Source organism: Acanthochromis polyacanthus, chromosome 20 (genome assembly GCF_021347895.1).
Source record: "Acanthochromis polyacanthus isolate Apoly-LR-REF ecotype Palm Island chromosome 20, KAUST_Apoly_ChrSc, whole genome shotgun sequence".
In the NCBI taxonomy this organism is placed as follows: domain Eukaryota; kingdom Metazoa; phylum Chordata; class Actinopteri; family Pomacentridae; genus Acanthochromis; species Acanthochromis polyacanthus.
The window spans coordinates 24,989,855-25,010,804 of record NC_067132.1 but is presented as its reverse complement, the minus strand read 5'-3'; the positions used below and the strand labels follow the sequence as shown (position 1 = coordinate 25,010,804).

The window sequence follows — 20,950 nt, the reverse complement described above, 5'->3', positions numbered from 1 at the left end:
AATGTTGAGGCTGATGTGTGTTCCTGTAGGTGGTGCATGTTTTCATCAAGGTACTGCAGCTAAGTCAGTGATGGAACCATGATAGCAACATGTGTTTCATATTATCAATATGACCCCTCTACACAATCAAAGCAAATATTTATATTCTGCTATGCTTCAGAGCTGCCGCCTTGCACTGGTTGTAAAACAGGTTAGATAATCTGCAGCAGATCCGTGCAGTCGAGCAAAAACTAAACGCCATCCTCCACATCCCCCTCCGCCTGCAGGCCTGCCGGATGTACGAGAGAATACGAAACGACAGCCTCATTGTAGATCTGACAAAACGCCGACACGAGCAAGACCTCCAGGCTGCGAGTCTGCGGGATGTTGATGCAGGCGTGTTTGTCTGTATGTGTGTGTGAATGAGAGAAGGAGCCGGGGGGGCGGTCAGACGCTGAGATGGACAAACAAATCAGCTCTCAAAGTATTCATGGACACCTTCCAAAGTGAGTGCTGTTGAGCTGCCACTACAGCTGTCTCACCAGATGGATGTAACCCTCGCTGCCTCTCCTGGGCAGGTGTTTAGTTAAATTCATCCTCTCAGAGTCTCCAAAGAAAGGAGGCAGCAGCTCAGACAGTTCAGCAGAAAATCCCAGATTTTATTTCCCCCATGTGGCTGTTGGTCATAGCTGAGTCACTAACTGATACAAGGATTGTAGAATTGTTTGTTTTTTAACAGAATGTTGATCATGTGGACTGTTTATTTTCAGCAACATTGTAAATTAGACAAGTAGAATAAAAGAATTTTGATGAAATATCACATTTTAAGCTTCGACTTAGTTAAGTTTTCCAGTAAAACAGCACATCAGAGATTCAACGGCTGTTGGAAAGTGGAATACTTGCAACACTTTCTGTTTTTACAGTTTCTTTTGTAATTTGGGTGATTTTCTTGCAAGATAACATGCTCCTCAAATAAACCAGCGGGTTTTAGGATTCAGAAAGTGAAGCTAAGGCATAAAAAGAGGTGTGTGTAAAGCTTTATTTATGCTTCTGTATTAATGACTCAGACTGCAGCTTCACTTCTATTAACGCTTCCTTAAAAAATATTACTACATAGTAAGGCTGCCGTGACCACAGAGGAACTGATTCCTTCTGGCATCATTCTTTTCCTGCTTATTTCACACACATTTCATCTCCGTCTGACTTCATGTCACTGTGCCACACAGAAGCTCACTTGGGCATAAAGCAAGAAGGCAAGCGAGGAAAATGGCATCACCAAAAGTTATGTAACAGCAGGACTATGTGCTTCCCCTCTGCTGCTTGATGATTTCGTCTGATCTGTTTGTTTGTTTTTTTTAGCAGATAACAGTGATTGCAGTTAATTAACATGCTGCAATACACAGAGGCCTCAGGAAGCTGGTTGGGCTGGTGTTGTTTTCTATCACTGTGTCCCATGTGAGATGTTGAGCCTGCTGACCTGAATTCAGTGTTATTTTAAACTATTTTTATGCTGCTTGGGGTCGTCGTGACAAAAAAGCTCTAACTTCTTTCAGAATAGTGCTTGATTTTGTGAAAAAAGTGCAATATAATGTGTTTCTTATCATCACTAATGGAAACCAGTCTCGTTTCACTTGACATTTCCCTGACCTGCTGCCCTCCACAACAGTTGTCTTATCTGCCCAGGCTCCAAAACCACATACTGACTGTGTCCCAGTGTTGGCAAAGCAAAACACAATGCCTCAGTCATTTGAAGTAAAAACAGACAGAGTAATAGACAGATGATTGCCATCGCACTTCCTCCCCTGTGAGCTCCGGGGCGAGCAGGAGGAGGACTCTTATGCAACCAGACAATCTGTCTGGCACCCACATATCAACACAAACTGATGTACAAATACGCACGAGGTGAGGGAGCAGGTTGAGCAGGTAGAAAAAAGAGGTGTTCATGGATAATGATCACACAAATATTTGTTTCTACAACAGAGTTTATGGGTCATGGGATGCAGAGACATTTACCGTGTGACACAAGAGACCGCATCCGTTTTCTATTTTCATTCCCTGATTAGTGGAATGTGTAAAACAGACGTGGCATGTAAGTAAAGAAGCCCTTTAATAACTGAAAATGGGTGTTTTCAGCTGAACCCGTGCAGAATTTTTAATTTTTGTTGCTGTTTTGCAGCAAAAGATAGAAAAATTTAGTTGTAATCTCTAAAAATACGACGATATTCTCTTTCCATGTTGGCTGTAATCTAAATTAAGATGAAGTGTAGTCAAGCATTGTTTCCTACAAGCATGTCAATAATGGTACGTAAACATAATAAACATCCAGTAAATAAGGGAAACTTGCTCTTACCCTAACGAACCCAGTGCATGTTTGAGAAGCTAATATTTTGGATCACAACAAACCTCTGTTTTCAGCTTGACATTGATTACAGCAGCCTGTTTCCTTCTAATGCTCAGAATGTTCCTTGAGCTGATTACAAATGAACAAAGGTCTGCATTTATGACCGATTAAGCAGCTTTAATTGTGTTAATTCTGAGGTGATTTTCACCTCACTCACGCTGCAGACTAAGTGATCGGATCGTGTGTTATGGTCTCATCAGTTTATGAAGGCATGTGTTGAAGGAGGCCAAACATTCAAATCAGCTCGGCCACATCTGTGCTGCATGATGGCACCCAGCAGGACCTTTCCTCTCGCCCAGCTGTCACAACACTGAAAAAGATGAAAAGATGCGACACCAAAGGCAGCGCTGGTCGGGAAACAAGGAAACAGGAAGCTGTACTGAAATGGCAATGGATGAAAGAGATCAATGCCAGTTATTTAAATAATCCAGCCACAAGGATGGTGAAATGTGTCGCTCTATATATTTAGTTCAGTTAATTTGTGCAGCGAATGCAATCCGAAACATCTGACCCTGTGATTTTAACTTGGCATCCTAAAAGGGAAAGTTACAAGTCTGCTGGTGCTGACACAGATGTTTGTTCTGGGCTTTCTTAAGCCAAATACCACAGGGGCAAAAATGTAAGGCATGGATGAAACAGTGTGTTTTCTTGGTCTGATGTTGGCTGCAATTGTTAGCATGTGTGGTCAGCTAGCGCTCTACCTAAAATAACCTTTGTGCCCTAAGGCCACCGAGTTCATCACTCAGTATGTACAAATCAGCCACAACATTGAAACTAGTGGTGAAGTCGATAACATTGATCATCTCATTAAAATGTTCTGCTGGGGAACCTTGGATTCGCTGTCAACATCCCAATGCCAGACACAACGGGACAACCCAAGAGATCCTATGTCCATGTACCAACGATTAAGAGCTATTTTGGTGGCAAAAGGGGTCCTAAACAATATTTGGAAGGTGTTAAAAGTTGTGGCTGATGAGTGGATTATCCCACTGCATGGAAGCTGTAACTAAATGCAATTATAGAGTTTTGGCCAAAATTAACAGAACTGTCTCGCCTTTTATTCCACTTAGAAAAGTTTCCACTGCCGGAAAACCAGCTGCCATCCAGAAATGATACAGTCTCCCCTTGTGTAAGTTCTCCCTATTACATGTACTGCAAGTCCTCATGCTTCTTAAACCTGGCAAACAAATGAGACTGTTGTTCACTGCTTCACGGATTTGAAACCGTTTTCCCAGCAAATGAAAGAATCCAGGCATCAGTGGTTCAAGCTGTAACATCCATCTGCCATCAGAATGTTTGACCTTGGGACTGCTGGTTATGAAACCTTTCACAGTAACAAAGTAAACAAGCTTTTCCATTCAGGTTTGTGCCAAAGATTTTTTTTCTCTCATTACTATCCAATTTGTAATTGATTCTGACCAGCTGAGTGAGACAAACACTACAGCCGTCGATAGCTCGTATTTGTATCGATATTTTGGAGGACACATGCTACATTGGAGTGGCTGAGGGCCGGCTGGGGACAAGTCCAGCTCTATTCTGAGCCCTGTGCAGTCAAACCAACTTTTCCTGTAAACGACAGACGCACACTCAGTCTTCCACAGAACTCAAGACCAGCTAAAAAAAACCCCAAACTGACAGAGAAGCTTTGCCGATTGAGATCTATTGCATCTTCCTGTCGAGGTGGGTGTGAGGAAGGTGAGAAGTGTTGCTCTCATTTCCAAAGAGGGTGAGATGTCATTGCTGATTAAAATCTTCAGTACACTGAGGTGCTGGCAGCTAGCAGTGGCCCGCACATAGATGATAGATCATCACCCACCATCTCATAGGTGTTTGTGGTCATAATTCTTTATCATTTATTTCAGAAGCTGATGTAGCCTACTGGGGATTTCTGCAGTTTTTTTCCACTTTACTATCTCTAAGTGTGCTCTTAAAATATTTTGCACATTTATCAGTTAGGTAGCAGCTCTAGATCAACAGAAAAATACATTTCCCTCAATATAGAAGATATATTTCTATTTTTTAATAGGACTCTACTACATTTGATTGCTGCTTTGCTGGAAGAAACAGAAATGCTGTTTGCAGCACTTTAACTTGCAATGGAGCAGCTGAAGGGAGGAGCTCAGCATGTTGGAAATAATTTTTTTTATTATTCGACAATATTTCTTACAATTAAATGAGAAGATCAATACCACTCTCATGTGTATGTGAATATGCAATGGTTAGCATAGCTTAGCATAAAGAGTGAGCGCAGCAAAACCACTTTCACAATTTCTAGTCATTTTTTTTCGCTTTGGTTACTTTGCATCTTGAAGTCCCTTAATCTCGATTCAACCCCTAAAAATTCACCACTATATATCAAAAATCACGTTTCGATGTTTTTGTCCCATGAAATGTCTCGTTTAGAATGTGTGGAATCACAAATCCCCCACATTTCTGCACCCTAAAAAATGATGTGCTGGCTCAACATAAAAAAATTGATGTAACTATTTGCATCAATTTTTTTAAGTTGTTTCAACTTAGTCATTAATGTAAATGCCACAAGACTACTCTAGTTAGGCACTCTATTTCTTTAGTACAAACAACATAATTTGCTTTACACCCTAAAACTTTAATTAGGTTGAGCCAACTTAATTTTAATTGTGCAAAAACTACTCCAGCTAGTTATTCTAACTTATTTCTTTACTTTCATTCTATTCAAAAAAGTCAAAGTCATGCAAATTGTTACCTTAATTTTTTTAGTACTACTAACTTATTTTTCTATGTTGGAATAAATAACACATTACAATTCCAGTTATATAATCAATATGTTTATTGAAAAATAACACATAACACATATAACACATATTTCTGTGTGTAATACACTCATTTTGAAAATGTCATACAACCCAAATAAAAAACAAAACAAAATAAATTATAACAAAGTTACTTGCATTTTTGTGCCAAACTTGCAATATGTTTATTGAAAAATAACACATAAAAAAGTGTAAAAAAAAAAAACTCAAAAAGACTTTTGCTTCTGCTTCTCCATAGGTGAAGCGAGCTGAACACTGTTTTCTGTGTGTACTACACTCATTTTGAAAATGTCATATAACCCAAATTTTAAAAAAAACAAAATAAATTATAACAAAGTCACTTGCATTTTTGTGCCAAACTTGCAAAAAGTGCACTATTTTAAGCTACATGCATTTTAAGCTCAATGAACTTAGCTTTACTCCTTCTGTAGGGTATGTAACACAAGGTACTGTAAACAACATTCAACTTTGCAAATAACTCTTTGATGGATAACTTCACCCTTCACATTTATTTTAGAACAGCAGTTTACTTTTCAGTGACATTACCTTTGGGCTTGCTTTGAGATCATCCAGCTCGAGGAATATCTTTTGAAACACTTCAAAGGTATTTTTCAGTTCTTTTGGGTAGCTGAGATTAAGAGCGTATATCAGCCCCATGAGCAAGGCACAGGCCCTGGGTACATCCAGGTCCGCCAGGACTTCTGTTCCCTCAAGAATTATTGTTGCGGTGGCTGGATTAGACACCATGGCACCTCTGGTTACCACAATCTTCATTACATCGTTTGTAATGTCCTCGTCACCATCCTGGTAGGTCAGAACCAAGAAAAATGTTTTAAGTAATCATACTTAAACATGAGACTAACAAAGTAGGGCAGCAATTTAGGATTAATTTCATGATCAATTAATCCAGTGGTTCTCCACCCTGTTCCTCAGGACCCCATGTCCTGCATGTTTTAGATGCTTCCCTGCTCCAACACACCTGATTCAAATGATCAGCTCGTCATCAAGCCTCTGCAGAAGCCTGATAATGAGCTGATCATTTGAATCAGGTGTGTTGGAGCAGGGAAGCATCTAAAACATGCAGGACATGGGGTCCTGAGGAACAGGGTTGAGAACCACTGCTCTAAATGAACAGCAGCTGCATCAAATACTGCAGTCCAGGAGAAAAAAGTGACTCAATTAATCAAATTCTGAACTCAAACTGACAAAGATAAAGCTCTGAACATTTCCAAAATGTATTATTATCATTAAAAAAATACATCTATGGGTCACCTTAAACTTGTACCAAAAATAATAAAAATATTAACTCTGATGGACCTCTCTTTGGCCCATAAAATGTCAGAAAATGTTGAAAAATGTCAATGTTTCTCAGAGTTAAAGATGACATCATCGAATGTCTTGTTTTGTCCACAAACCAAAGATATTCAGTACCGTCATAGAGAATCAAGAAAAACTGAAAATATTTATATTTATGAAGCTGAAATCGGAGAATTTTGACCTTTTTCTAAATGACTACTTAAACCAATTGATTTATCAAAACAACTGACAAGTAATATAGTTATCATTTGATAATTGATTAGTTGATTAACTGTTGCAGTTATAACACAAAGTTCAGTAGTGTCTGATTTACCTGTTCTCTGAAGAGATCCTCCTCCTTTTCCCTAAGGTACACCACCACACCATGGATAGCAGCCTCTCTCCTTGTCTCCACAGACTCATCCTATGAATTAAAAAAAAAAAATGTACAAGTGCTCTTTCAGGAGGATTGGTTTTTGATAATTACACCCAAAAAAGAAAATGACAGAAGGATGAGGTTTATGAAGCCTGAACTGAACCAATTCCAGTGATAATCAAAATAAATACATCATTTCAAAGAGGGGCAATATCTTGAAAAATCAAAGTGGGAAAAAAAACACTGCCTTGTCTCTGTTTTGTTATTCCATATTCATAGTTTCAATATATATTATACTAAGCCCTAAAAAATAATCCGACACATTATTCTCTTAATCTAATGCTGTAAACAGCTACCATGTACAACATCAAAGAGACAATGAACAATCTTTGTGAAATTGCATTTTTAGCAACCTGTAAAATTTAGGTCCATCATTCACTCAAGTTACACCAAACAGCAAAGGACTATGGATAGCCTGAGAAGTAAAAGTTTTGATTAAATAAATATTACTTTTTGAAAAAAAAAGAAGAAGAAATGAAGTACATTTTATTCATTCACACCTCTAGCAGCATGTTACGGATGCGCTGAATCTTCGTTTTTGCAGTCCCCCCCCTTGAGAACAGCAAGGACATCAATTTCGGAGAGTAATGGTCCAGCTTTGCCATAAATGTGGTTTCCAGGGCAACAGTGGTGATCCTTCTGAATTCTTGGTTTATCTGTAAAGAAAAAGGCATAAATAGACACAACATGTTAATGTTTTCAACACTTCAAAAGAATGCTTACTGCAAATTATCTTATGGAAAAATATTGACCTGAGCTGTGTCAAAAAGAGCAGGCCATCTTTCTTTCATGTCATTGACTGCTGGTGCTTGGTTGACAACTTCCTGCCTTCGACTGGAGAATGTCTTTGCCATTTTTTCGCTGATGATCTGGCTGTTGTCCCTCTTCTTTACTTCATTGAGGAGCTCTACTCTTTCACATTCCAAACTTTCTTCTGTTTCTCCGTGCGGGTGAGGGGGTAAATAGTTCACTTCTGACTTTTTTGGCTTTTTAACATTCTTCGCAGGTGCTTTCTCATGTGATCGCTTCTTTCTGAGAGAGTTCACATCAAGTTCAGGGCATCCAAGCCCTCTCAACTTGGTTCTATAGTTTGCCATTTTATATTTTAATCTCTGTTGCCATCCATAGCATCCGTTATATGATCCCGGTTCTCTAAGGCAAGGATGCTTCTGGATTAGTGCCTCAGCAACCTTTGAAATCTGTGCGCTTGTTGGGTAAGCAACATACTGAAAGACACTTTCTGCCAGCCTCTCAAGGATGTCTGGAAGAATTGAGGTAAAGTTGAGTGGAATTCCATTCTTGTTGAATGCTTCATTTCCTGAGGCAAGCATAAGCTCTGTGTCATAGGCAAAGTGAGGTACAGGAAATTCAGTCGGCCACCGCTGTGAACGCTGAACCCCTTCTTCAGGTGATGATAGAATCAGTGTGTCCTGGGACTCAGACGAGCAACTGCTTTGGGAAGGACAGACGGCAGTCACTGCAGCTCTAGTAGAGGTTGCTGAGCTATGAATGGAGGTTTCTGATAGACTATCAAAGGAACTGTCCACTTCAGTTAATTTCAGGGTAAATGCAGGAGGTTCAGCAATGTTAACCACTTTTATTGTGTCCTTGTCCTTGATGTCACTTGTTGAGGTAAGACTGAAATATTCTTCTCCAAAATCAGCATCTCTATAATGCAAATTAAAGTTCCCTTGAAGCCCAAATGTCTCTCTTACAATGGACTCTAGTTCACCCACAGTCCCAGGGAGGCCATCAGGTAAGTCAAGTTTGCGGATATCATGGTCATGAAGAATTATTCGAAGTTTGGCTTGCTGAGACATTGGATCATCTGTAAGAGAAACCACATAATTTTTCTTCATAGAAATATATCATTTCTAACAGGATGGTAGATTTTAGATTATGCATTTTATTTCAGAATTGCCTGGTGGGTAAAGTCAAACAAGTGAAAGGTATTAATGATGACTACACATCAACATTAATGTAACGCTTCTGGGTAACAATACGCTTCCCTGCAACATTGTATGCTGCCATTGGGAAGATGTCTGACAACTCACTTGGCTCAATCACCTTAACACTTCTTGTGCTCTCGAGTTCATAGCTTCTGAGATGTTCAATATACCATGCATTTAAACATTTCACGATGAAGCAAACCTTCCCATTTACAACAGCTATCTGAATCAACTCCACAAAATCTGGAAGACAACCTGTTGCACCATGTGCCAAGATCATTCCAGTGGAGTAACTGGTGCCTCTGCAACACACCGTGGTTGCCATCTGGACGAACGACTCACTGGGAAATTTTATTTGCAGTGCTTTTTTTATGTCTTCCCTCAGCACAGATAAATCCACCACTGACAGTTTTGTTGCCTGGACAGGCTGTGGAACAACTGCACCACCATGTAAATGGTGGGCAACCATTAACTGATGCTTCACTGCAAGAGACAACAGGATGTTTCGGAAACTGTGGGTATGCCTGACCACACGCTTGAAAAAGCTGTGTTTAGCTTCAAAGCGCATAGTCCAAAGAGATACAAGAGGACCAAAAGCCTTTGTTAGCTGTGGGTAGTGCTCTAGAAAATGATGCTTAGGAATAAGCCTTTCCTCTGGAAAAGTATCCAGGAATCTGTGTCGATGCTCAGAAATCTTGCTTTCAAGGAAACAAATAGTCAAGTCTGTGTGCACAGGAGAAAGGACAAGCTCAACTATGTCCTTAAGGTCCAGAAGGACCAGCCACGTTGGTTCACTCTCTGGTATTCTTTCTCCAACTATCAGGGGAAGGAGGCGAAGTAAAGCCCAATTTTCATGAGCATTTCCACCCACAGTTTTTCTTGCAGCAAAAGTCAATGGAACTGCTTGTGGTGCATCAGATTTATCTGCCCATCTGTATGGGAACTCTTTGATCAGTTTATTTAGTTCATCAAGTGTGAAATATTTCTTTTTGATCAAGGCATTGAGGCACAGTGCTAACTCGAAAGGAACAATACCTTCAAAGAGGTCGTGGAGCAAATCAGGTGGGTAGCCAGATAACACGTCAAAATGTTTGAGTCTTTCAGTCAGCGGGCACTGTCTCTTTACCCCATAACAATGACCATGTCCCTCTGCTGTCTGAACATGAGTCTTGTGCTCTTGTACTGTCCTAGGATTAAATGCTCCAGTTTTAACTTCACTTACTTGAAACTGGGATCTTTCTCCAAGACAGAACCTGCACCTGTGTACTTGAGAAGCTCTCCACAAATCCTCCGATAGAGTGGGCACCAAGGTTATCTGCAACAACACAATAAACAGTACCTTTGACTTGAATGCCTAATGAAGGAATGTAAAGTCCTTCTTCTTCAAGACTGGCAAGATCTTTTAGCAATGGCTCAAACACAGCACTATAGCCAAACTTTTTGATATCATCAGCCTTGCAGAGAATGGCAAGGTATATTGATGTTAGTGATGATCTGAGCAATGTTGGCACATTTGCTAAAACCCAATACACAGCAGTAATTTTGTGCTTTTTTCTTGAAGTGCCGAGCGGGTTACACACTTCAAAGTCATCCACATACAGAATGAGAGAAAGAGCTGGATTATTTTCTGATAGCAATGTGTTGTTTTTGAAATGTGTGCCATCCTGAAATGATCTGTACTGACTTACAGAACTGCTGTCAGCTTCACAGCTGTGTGTGAGAAAATCCTGAATTTCTTTTTTCTTCAAAACCTCATGCAAGGACTTTAAAATAGGAACATATTGGAAACTTCTATGCTCCCTGGCACTGAGCATGTACTCTATTGGTTCCACCATAGAAAAATGGTCCTTGAAATATTCTCTTCGTTTGTAAGAGGTGGAAAGAGGGCCATTATGCCCAAGGGCTAACGTAACTGGGTTGCACTGACATAAGTCTGTTACCATCTCTGAGACGATTGAATCGTCAACCTCACAGTTATGCTTTTTTAAACATGACTGCAAAATGTTTTTTAAAATAGGACCTGAAGCTGATGAGGAAATAAAGTGTAGTTCTTCAACTAACTCATCAATACACCGTTGTGGCACATTGAATATGCTTTCCAACTTAAGCAACAGGTGTGCAACATGTTTTTCTATCAAATTAGGCAATTCTCTCATTTCATTATCTTCATGATCTTCACTCGCTGTCCCTTCAGAGTCATTCTCATCCATGGTACTGTCCCCTGCATTTAGAGGATTGACATACCTTTGCACAAGCTCAGGTTTGAAGTCATCAAGAGTGTGAGGAGTGTGTTTCCGGCTCCTATGAGAAGCAAATGTTCCATAAATGTTTGTTTTGAAAGGACAATTTTCAAAAACACAAGTCACAGTCTCCTGTTTCTTTAAATGGCGGCCAATGTGTTCAAAGTACTCTCTTTCTGTGGAAATAGTGTTTAAAGAGCAACATGGACACTTGAATGACAGTACTGTGCACAGTCTTACTGACTCCTGGATCGAGTGACTTCTTGACACATGGGTTCGCAGGCTGCCCCATGTTTTAAATGAGCAATCACAGTCCGAATAAACACAAGGGAGAAATTCTCCCCCGTGGCCATGTCTTAGTCTATAATGCCTCAAGAGACCTGTCTTTGTTGGTGTTTCAAATTTGCAAATTTTACAGCTCCACTTCATTTTAAAAACTAACAAAGGTTCTGCTCAAATTACTTAGACTTAGGTGACAGAGGTGGCTGTAGTACTTAAAACCTATGCCACATGAGCATTACTGTAAACTTTTACTGTTTTTAACTGTGAAAAAATGCTTTCAAAGTGCTGTAAGAACTGGGCAAACAATGAAATATTTTAAGGTTTTTAACTATAGTCTTATCAAAAACTGATGTGATCTTTATGAAATCAAAAGTCAAAAATATGTGTAGGTTTTATTAGTAGTCTTAACTTATCTTAACAAACGCTGAATGAAAAAGACCTTTTTACTCATTGCTATCTAAAAATGATTTTCAAATCAAAGATATTTTCCCAAAGTGACTGTGCTGTTTGTAATTAACACCCAAAATGGCAAAAAATATTTTACATGCCAATGCACCCTTAATGACCATGTCATTAAAAAAGCTTTGCACACGATGACGTTCGCTTCCACTCCCGCATTCTTTGACTGCACTTTGACACAGACTGTTCATGGATCAAGTAACGAACCTAAAACTCACATGAAAATAATTCGAGCTCTGTAACATCAAAAGACGTTGACTTTAAACAACACGGTAAACTACATTCATTTAGACGTCATGTAAAACGGCCCAGCGATGCAGCTTCTGCCGCGGTTAAATTTTCATCACATCAACTCACATCAACGTGTCTTCTGTCTTTGCAGGGCTAAAACAACTGCTACTGAAATTCTATGCAAATTAACAACAATTAACGCGACCCTGCTGCTGTAAAACAAGCAAAATTGTACTTACCAAGCCTTAAAGTTTCACAATTTTACGAACGACGTTTCTTTCTGCTCCTCTGCGTGTCGAGTCTGGTGTGGTCGAAAAACAAAACATGCCCAGGCATGTCATCCCTTGTACCCAGCTTTTTAAGGAAGACTACAAAATTTTTAAGCTGTGCTAACTGATTACACTTCTATGTTAAACTAAGGCAGAAATGTCTGTTCAAAATCAATATATTATTTAGTTAAGACAGTTTCTTGTATTTTCATTTAGAGCAACTTATTAAAATAAGTTATCAACTAATTATAATGTGTTTATGTAGCAAACTTAATTTCTTATGCAGAAAAAGCTGTTAATTTTAAGCTCTACCTACTAACCCCATGAATCATTTCTTAGAGTGTCATTTATTAGTGAGCGTCAAATCTTCCAGTCTTTATCCTAAGCTAAGCTAGCAGACAAACTTAGCGTGTTATTGACCTTTTGACCTGACTCGTCTCAAGAAAAGGACTTTGAATAACACTTAAAACTGCCCCTTCAACAACGGATCACAGTACTCCATCCAGTCCTGCATATTTCACACTCACACCATCTGACTCCACTGTGGCTATTATCACTCATAAATATGTGCTAAGGTGCAGAGGACATTTGATAAAAATCCTTTTTTTGCTGATAATGACATTAGTGACGTTTCAAGCATGTGCATAAGTAGAGTTAGAGCTTTAATCTACCTTTGGGTTAAAGATACAGTCCCCTACCCTTGATATTAACTGTAATCTCACCAGCCTACAGTTCAACTCCATGCAGACTTATGATGGAATACAGTAGTAAAATTAAGTTTCACGATCTGTAAACTAAGGAAATACATGTTAGACTGAAAATATTCTGAAAGAGTATACATAATTCAGTTGTTAGCAGATTAGTTTTTGCATTTCAAATGTGATTGTGTAACAGTGATTCTGGTTGGAGTCACTCAGAGGAATTTACCAGAACAGCTGACTGCCTGCATGCCAGAAATGACTTTAGCCTGACAGACTTACAAAATATATAGAGCTCAGAACAGCAATTATGACAGTAACACATCATAACAGACTGATTTGTATCAAACAAACACAGACAACAAGAGGCATATTTTAGTCATAAAATAGATTTATTTAACTAGTAAAACGTCCACTTCCAAAATAGAATGACAACAACACATGTTCCTGGGACGGCCCTAACAATGATTGGCATAAGGCGATTTTTTTCTTCTTTATTCTGAATTACAATCTGTCTGGAAACATCTCTTTAGTCAGAAATGCATACAGAGGCCTTAAGGACCTCACATGGTCTTCTGTTAATTATTCACCCATGCAGGGTCTGACACCACAATAGCACTATAATCTTGTCTGTTGGCAGGTTTCTTTTTCTTCCACTGGCTTCCCTGGCAGGGTCTGTTTCTTCCTTGGCTTTGTGCATTAGCCACAATGGCATCACTCACAAAAATGACTGTGCGTTTTTAAGCATTAGCACTCGACACACTGAAGTTAAAAAAAAAAAAAAAAAAAGCACATAAAGGGCTTTTTCTCAATTCAAGAAAGGAGGATGATTCTTCTCTATTGCTATAACATCAGGGCTTCAAGAGCAGGAAGAGGTTTTGGTTAGAAAAGCACAATTTAGGAATCACTTAAGACTTATTTTTGCATAAGCTTTCAGGCTAAAAAAAGACAAAATCCATAATATTAATAATAGTCGTAATAATAATTAAAACACGACTTGGGATGACAAACACAATGAAAAACTTGAGAGAATAAGCCACTGTAATGGTGTTCAGCAGCTAGCATTAGCAGTCTGTCATCAGGCATTTTGTTGTTGTACAACTCAGATCAATAAGCAGGTCAGTGCCTATAGGCATCGTCTCTGTATGCTACCGAGTGTGCAATGCCGTGCATGTGTGTGAGCCAGAGGGGGATTTTCTGAGTCAATCGCTTGTGATGGAGGCGGCTGCAGCGTTTCATTAAGCTGCTGTGATGCAGAAGCTGGCAGTCGGTCAGAGATTACAGACAGACTGGCAGCGTGAGTGTCTCTCTGTGTGTCTTTTATTTGCACCTTGCCCTCCTCACAGATGGTGATAGAGTTGCCTCCTGCAAATCACTCGTGCATCCTGCTTCCTGCTAGCTCGAGAGCACCATTTTGACTATAATTCGTCTTCATTTTTCATCCTTGTGGTGGGCGACACACACACGAAAGATAAAAACACACTGGTTTCGAAGAACACTGATAGCAGAGGCAGAATCCTGGTAAATGTGTCGCAGCCACCGTGATGTGTTTGTCTTTTAAAAATAAATTACAACAGGGGTATCTTTGCTGGCTTGTTACACACACAGAAACAGAGACCCAAGCGCTGCTCCGTCTCACGGTTCGACAGCCCAGCACTGAAAAAAGCAATGGGCCATGGGAATTGAATTTCTTCTACAAACTGGACGGAGAGAGATATGTGTGCTTTGTGGCTCACTGCAAGAGAGGTAACTCTGGGTGTCACACTATTGGGAGGGGGGATGGGAGGGAGAGGGCAACAGGGCAGAAAGGGCAATAGAAGGGGGAAGGGTTATTACTTGAAGGAAGCACGGACAGCACGACCCTTGAGCGCCTGGGGAGGGCGGTAGTTGTCCACCATGCAGCATTCAGGTTCGCCGTCAGCGGAGAACAGCAGGCTGCGGAATTTGGCCATCTGTGAAAAGGGAGAAGAAGACGGCGGTGTTAGTCATTCCTGCTGACCTCCTGTGACTGTCACTCACAAAACACATCACTAGGCCCACCGCTGAGTCACTGCTTTGAGTTCAGAGCCTTCCCCTGGGAAATATATCTGCTTTATTGTTACATTTTTTATATAGCACCATGCATGCTCAGTGTGCTTTACATAGCAAGACTAAAACAGCAATAAAATGTTGAAAAAGGGTTAAAAATACTAAAAAAAAAAAAAGAGGGGCAATAATGATTAAAAGTAAGATTTAATCCCCACTGCTTAGTATGTTGCATGTAAACGTGAAATTTGACTTTTTGTAAAGTGCATATTTGCTATGTGAAAGATTGTAGTTACAGCTATCAGCCGTTAGGTTAGCTTAGCATCAAGAGTGGAAACCAAAGGACACATGTTAATTCCCATTGTTGTCATTTGACTATTTGTTAATGGTTACTTGTGCTCATGCAAGAGTTACATTTAAGTATCAATATCTTTATCATGTTGGTATGGAAAATAAGAAGCTACAGAAAGAAGTCATTTAACTTAGCTTAGCATCAAAAGTGGAAACCAAAGGAAGTAGCTAGCTTGGCTGTGTCCAAGGTTAGTTCCCACAGTTGTTGCTTAAAGAGCAAACTGTTTGTAAATGCTTTTTGTTTTCATGCAAAGAATTACATGAAGAGACGAAAACACTATAATGTAGCTACAGCTAGTAGTAGTTAGCTTAGCATCCAGTGTGGAAACCAAAGGAAATAGCTGGCTTGGTTGTATTCAAGGTTAATTCCCATTATTGTTGTTTGACTGAGACATGTAACTTTTGTAAATGCTTATTTGCTTTCTTGCAGAGCCTTACATGAAAAGACAATAGCACTGCAATGTAGCAACAGCTAGCTTAGCTTCACATTCAAAGTGGAAACCAAGAAAAATAGTTAGCTTGGTTGTGCTAACACTTATAAGTCTCAGTAATTAACATTGCATATGTTGTTTTTGTAGAAAAAACTACAAATTATGGGTATTCACTGCCATCTGTCTTTATGCTAAGCTTAAGCTAGCCCCTCTCGGATACAGCTTCATGTTTAGCTTACAGTCATTAGTGTGATATCACTCTTCTTGCTTTGTCCAAAACATATAAGCTGGTTGGAGCTAATCTACCAGCCCCCTTATCTCCATTCTTCACACTAAGCTAAGCTAAGCTAACAGGCTATTGGCAATAGCATCCATTTACCACACAGACAGAGTGGTTTGAATAAGCTCATCTTTTGGTGAGAAAGTGAAGCAACTTTATTTCCCAAAGTGCAAAACTACTCCATTAGGTCATAAAGGCCATGACCAACAGGTCAGTGAGCAGAGGACAGTGTCGTATTCTCAGGATTTCTCATTAACTCTTGCTAACGAGTCAGTTCACAGTAGTTACACTGCTCCGGTCAAATGAGTGCATTGTATTATTGGGTGGAAATAATTCAGCTGGTAGGTTTCACAATTAGCTAAAAAATAATCGTTACCTCATATATCACCAAGTCTAAAGGTTATGTCCACACGTCACATGTTTACCCTTGAGATACCTGCTCACCACCATGAAATAAACATTCGACCAAGCAGTGTTAATTTTCACATGGCATGAACGCTGCAGCCACAAGGACAACCCCAACTGGAGGCTGGTAGTTAAGATTAATGGGTGGTTAGAGGTTGAATATCCATTTCAGTGGTAGCATTAAGTGTCATTGTAGGAGTAAATACAAATACAAGGAGGATTTTACTGCATTTGCTTAATTAAGTGGTTAAAAACGCACACTCACTGCAGCTACATCTCTTCACTTGTGGGTTGAATATTTCCTGTCAACTCTCACACACTCACTGAAACACTGTGGTAAGATGACCTGTATTTGAATGAACTCTTGCTTTCACTCATCCTCATGGTTTGCTAGGTGACTTTCTTTTTTTTTGCATTTTGAAAGTGAAACACCTCGATTGTATTGCGTTTCCTTCACCACAAAGGGTTCTTCTTCTCGTTTCAGCCGCGCACTTAATCTGAACAAATAAGCCCTTGATTCAGACAGAGAGGATTTGCAGATAGGGCTATTCTAGACTGCGGGCATAATGCCAGTCCTTCTGCTGCTGCGACTGAATGGACTCTGTTTGCAGACGCACCTGCGCAGAGCTGACGCTGATTGGCTCCTTGCAGACGATCCAGGTGACGCTCTCCAGCAGAGGGGGTGTGGTCAGAGAGCCATCGTATGTCCAGTAGTCGAGGCAGCCCGGGAGCAGGGTGGCGGGGTCGAAGTTAGCAAAAGAGGTCTGCTTGCCCTGGAAATAACACAAAAAAATTAAAAACAGGCTAATAAAACATCTTGTCATAGGAGAATGGAATAAAATATGGGTGGCACAGAAACATACTTTGGCCCTGATGCTGTCGAAGGCATCAATAACCTTCTGGAGCTTGGCATTTTCATCACCAATCTGACAAACAATAAGAGGCCATGTTAATTTTTAAGTAATGCTTTGATTCATATTGAATATATGCTCCATTTCTAACTGCTCACCTTCAGGAAAACTCCAACAACAGCGAGCCCGTCAGGCTGGCTAGCAGCTTCACCGAAGCTAGGGTATTTGGTGTTCCAGTGCACCAGATGGAGCTAGAAATAAAAAATAGGAACAAATTTGCTATGATTTACTTCCAAAATTATGGAAATCTTGTCATTTCAGGCCCTGCAATGGACTATCAACCTGTCCAGAGTGTCAGCTGGGATAGACTCCAACCTCCTGTGACCCTAATGAGGATTAAGCGGTGTATAGCTAATGGATGGATGGATAGAATTTCTGGATTTTTAGTTCAATTATTTCTATTCAACAATAATATAAAGCAAGCGATAAAGTCATTTGAAATGGTTTTGTTTGAGAAATACAATGTTTTGCTTCATGAAAATAAGAACTAAAAACATAATACTGCACAGTATTGACTTGATGCAACATTTTTTTTAAATAAAAGGCATCGTAAAAATTAGATTCAGGGAAAATCAGCACATATTTACCCTCGTTTCTACTTCTCTACATTACATAGCCTTATTGGCTGAGACAGAATTAAATCAAAAATGCTCCTTTTCTGGCAAAACAACAAATAGCAAGCACAAAAAGACAAAAATGTTCTTATTTTTTGTCAGTTAGTAAGCTGGCAACCCTAATAGGAAACAAAACTAGTTCTGTAACTGGTCCCATCTTTACTCTGATAATCATAGAAGCCATTTTCTGCAGCCATTATGGTTCAACCCAGCCATTCAGATTTTGATTTTGTTTAACAACCCGCGGTTTCAGTCTTATTAAAAACTCTAATTTGCCTTTTCCCTCTTCATTACTGTATGTCAACCTCATTCTGTCCTAAACTGTAGCGGTCTGAGTTTATATAATGACCCATCCCTACCTCTGCAGGGTATTTTTTCCCGGCCACAGTGTGCTCAGAGCCCTTATCATCAGAAGCTCCCCAGTGGAAATGGAACTGCTTGAGCCTGTAGATCCCAGAGATCGGTCCATCTGTCAGAGCTGCAGAACAAAAACAACACACATCCCATCAGGTCTGCGGCCAGACATTTGATTATTCCTTTGGCTGTGTCCTACTTGCAGGAAAATCTATAAAAAAAAAAATCTTCCTGAGCAAAAACCACAAAGAACTGGCCAACAGGAAGATGAAGATGCGGTACACTAATGTCACCGTGGCACACACTGACTTCCTACTACATGGAAGCAGACTCAGTTCCTGTTGTGTAAGCTTTGGCCAGACTGGGTTGCATTCAGTCCGAATAATGTTCAGGTATTGTTAACATCAAACCTCCTTTCAATCTTACATAATGTGTCTATTTGCAGCTTACAAAGTAGCAGATAATCCTGTATGTTGTTCTATTTCTGGTGCAATACTGACACACATACACCGGCCTCTTAAAAGCAGGATATTTGTCTCTCAGTCGTCTGCCTCAAATGATAACAAGGAACGTGAGGTTGTGTGCACCTTAAAGGGATTGTTTTACATCACTAAAAAGGAAGCATTGACATTTTCCACAGCCCACACATGATGTTTGACATGTCCTTCTTTATTTAGAAGGCCAGGGTGGAAAAACAGTGGAAGGAAGAAAACTCATCTAGCTCTGAGCGAAGATGCTTTTGTGTTTTTTTCATTTTGGTGTGTCCACTAGAAAAATAATCCCGGTGAACGTGTCGATTACGTAACCGCATTCTTCATTATCCTATGTGGGAATGAGCTAGGGGACAACCAATCACTATATAGTCCAAAATCCACAAAATCCTTCAGCATAAAAGCAGAATAAATATCCTTTTCGTGTCTTTTTTGGTATTAAAACCTAATCTGAACAGAAATACAAATGAACAAAACAGAGATTTAGTACAAAGGAATCAAATAAGTGTTTTTTTTCAACGGGGCACATGAATAGTGAAGCAATGTATTTGCAGAGTAACCTTTGTCTTTTGTGCTTTTGACCTCGCTGCCAGCAGAAAAAAAAGAGCTGGCGTGGGAAAGGTTTACCAGGGGTTACATTACCAATTCACTTACGATCTTTGTGCTTTTGGGCTGAATGGCACTCCTGCAGCCTACTGATTTTAAAAAAACAACACTATTTACTGAAAAATCTAATAAAAATCTGTGCATCACTAAAGCTCTATAGGCGTCAATGCAACTGGGGCACATGACTCATGCATCTCTATTAATGTAAGCACAATATTAATGTGCTGTAGTCTTAAGCTGGTGATGCATTAAAGCTGAATGCAGCATTTTGGAGCTTACTGCGTCCTGTCAGTCGTCATCAGCACCTCTTTGTTTGGGAATCCAAGAATCTTAAAACTGTATTTTGCAGCTGTAATTAATAATCTAGGAAAATAATATGACCCCCCCCCTACATTAAGATAAAATATATATAAAAAAAACACATCTCCAGTCAGATTCTGGTGCAACCTGAAGCTCTATACAAGCAGCAATGTATGAATACAGTATTAATATCACACTGACTTGAGCTGTTGGTGTCATCTACGAAGGTCACTTGGAAGGAATGTCCGTTGTTGAGGATCTCCAGGCAGGTGGAGGGGTCGTACTTCAGCTTGAGCGGCTTCAGCCCCCCGTCGAAGGATGCATCTCCAGGTACGATGTCAATGGGAGACTGACGGGGTCCATTGGCATTGGGAAAGTTGTCACACCATTTGTCGGGTCCTGGAAATTAATCAGTGATAAGATGGTGATTAGTAGAATATTAGGTCATGTTAATGTTTCATAGCGCATTTTGGGCATGTATGTGTTATTAATAAAACGCGCGTAAAAAAACACCCGAATGCGCAGGATAATCCTAATAAATAAAAAATCTCTGCAGTGACCAGAGGGTGCATTGTCCTTCCATTCATCCAGCACATCTCCCTGCTGTTTTTTTTCTCCCTCTCTTTTTTTTTTAAATGTCACCCACATAACCGTGTGTGCAAATGAGCGCCTCACCGTTGTTCGCTCCGTATCCCCAACCGTGAGACATTGCTACAGTTTGGATCTATGAGTATGCCGAGCTGCAAAAAAAAATCGCCTAAAGCGAGTCGTTTCCCCCCTAGTGCAGAGAAGCCAGTGTCCTCCACCTGACAGCTGCAGAGCTTATATAGGCTCCCCTGTGTGCGGTGCGCCTGTCAGGCTGGTGTTGGCCACATTATGTCCGCGCAGTGACCGGGAGGAGTTTAGATGCGCCGCAACGCTGCAACACTGTGGATCAATGAGGAGCGCTCTCTCTCTCTTTCTCACTCTCACTCACTCCCTATGTCTCTCTCTCTCTCTCTCTGAAGTCTCCATTGACAAGCAGTAAGACGCTGCGTATTCCTCGATCAACGTGATGATGAGCGCGTTTTCATTTAAAGTGTCAGGAAACCCAGTATCAGACTGAAAGCTGCTACATTATACACACATCCGCCTTGTTAATGTGTAATAT

General features: G+C 40.1%; 2 protein-coding genes and 1 long non-coding RNA gene across 3 annotated transcripts; all 3 read right to left on the bottom strand.

The window, feature by feature from the left end:
- Positions 1 to 5,568: 5,568 nt before the first annotated feature.
- On the bottom strand, positions 5,569 to 8,302 carry LOC127531316 (sterile alpha motif domain-containing protein 3-like). Its single transcript, XM_051940361.1, has 4 exons — positions 7,657 to 8,302; positions 7,405 to 7,560; positions 6,803 to 6,892; positions 5,569 to 5,976 (listed from the first exon to the last, which is right to left on the bottom strand). The coding sequence occupies exons 1-4, from the start codon at positions 8,233 to 8,235 to the stop codon at positions 5,686 to 5,688; spliced, it is 1,116 nt and encodes a 371-aa protein (XP_051796321.1). The 5' UTR covers positions 8,236 to 8,302; the 3' UTR covers positions 5,569 to 5,685.
- Positions 8,303 to 8,379: 77 nt separating this feature from the next.
- On the bottom strand, positions 8,380 to 12,374 carry LOC127531317 (uncharacterized). The gene is made up of 4 exons (XR_007938386.1): positions 12,305 to 12,374; positions 11,098 to 11,154; positions 10,076 to 10,168; positions 8,380 to 8,732 (listed from the first exon to the last, which is right to left on the bottom strand). It is a non-coding gene; the product is annotated as an uncharacterized LOC127531317 (long non-coding RNA).
- Positions 12,375 to 13,403: 1,029 nt separating this feature from the next.
- On the bottom strand, positions 13,404 to 20,722 carry LOC110965781 (carbonic anhydrase 1). The gene is made up of 7 exons (XM_022214935.2): positions 20,476 to 20,722; positions 20,002 to 20,199; positions 18,409 to 18,527; positions 17,534 to 17,626; positions 17,388 to 17,450; positions 17,142 to 17,297; positions 13,404 to 14,984 (listed from the first exon to the last, which is right to left on the bottom strand). The coding sequence occupies exons 1-7, from the start codon at positions 20,507 to 20,509 to the stop codon at positions 14,865 to 14,867; spliced, it is 783 nt and encodes a 260-aa protein (XP_022070627.1). The 5' UTR covers positions 20,510 to 20,722; the 3' UTR covers positions 13,404 to 14,864.
- Between the last annotated feature and the right edge of the window lie 228 nt (positions 20,723 to 20,950).

Bases quoted from the DNA above. Each gene is read 5' to 3' on its own strand.
- LOC127531316 (XM_051940361.1), bottom strand. From the start codon at position 8,235: ATGCTTGCCTCAGGAAATGAAGCATTCAACAAGAATGGAATTCCACTC. The intron at 7,561-7,656 runs GTCAATATTTTT...TTTTCTTTACAG, and splicing joins CTCTTTTTGACACAGCTCAG to ATAAACCAAGAATTCAGAAG. The intron at 6,893-7,404 runs GTGTGAATGAAT...TTTAATTCATAG, and splicing joins TCCGTAACATGCTGCTAGAG to GATGAGTCTGTGGAGACAAG.
- LOC110965781 (XM_022214935.2), bottom strand. From the start codon at position 20,509: ATGTCTCACGGTTGGGGATACGGAGCGAACAACG. The intron at 17,627-18,408 runs GTAGGGATGGGT...TTTTATTTCTAG, and splicing joins GGAAAAAATACCCTGCAGAG to CTCCATCTGGTGCACTGGAA. The intron at 17,451-17,533 runs GTGAGCAGTTAG...ATTGTTTGTCAG, and splicing joins TTGTTGGAGTTTTCCTGAAG to ATTGGTGATGAAAATGCCAA.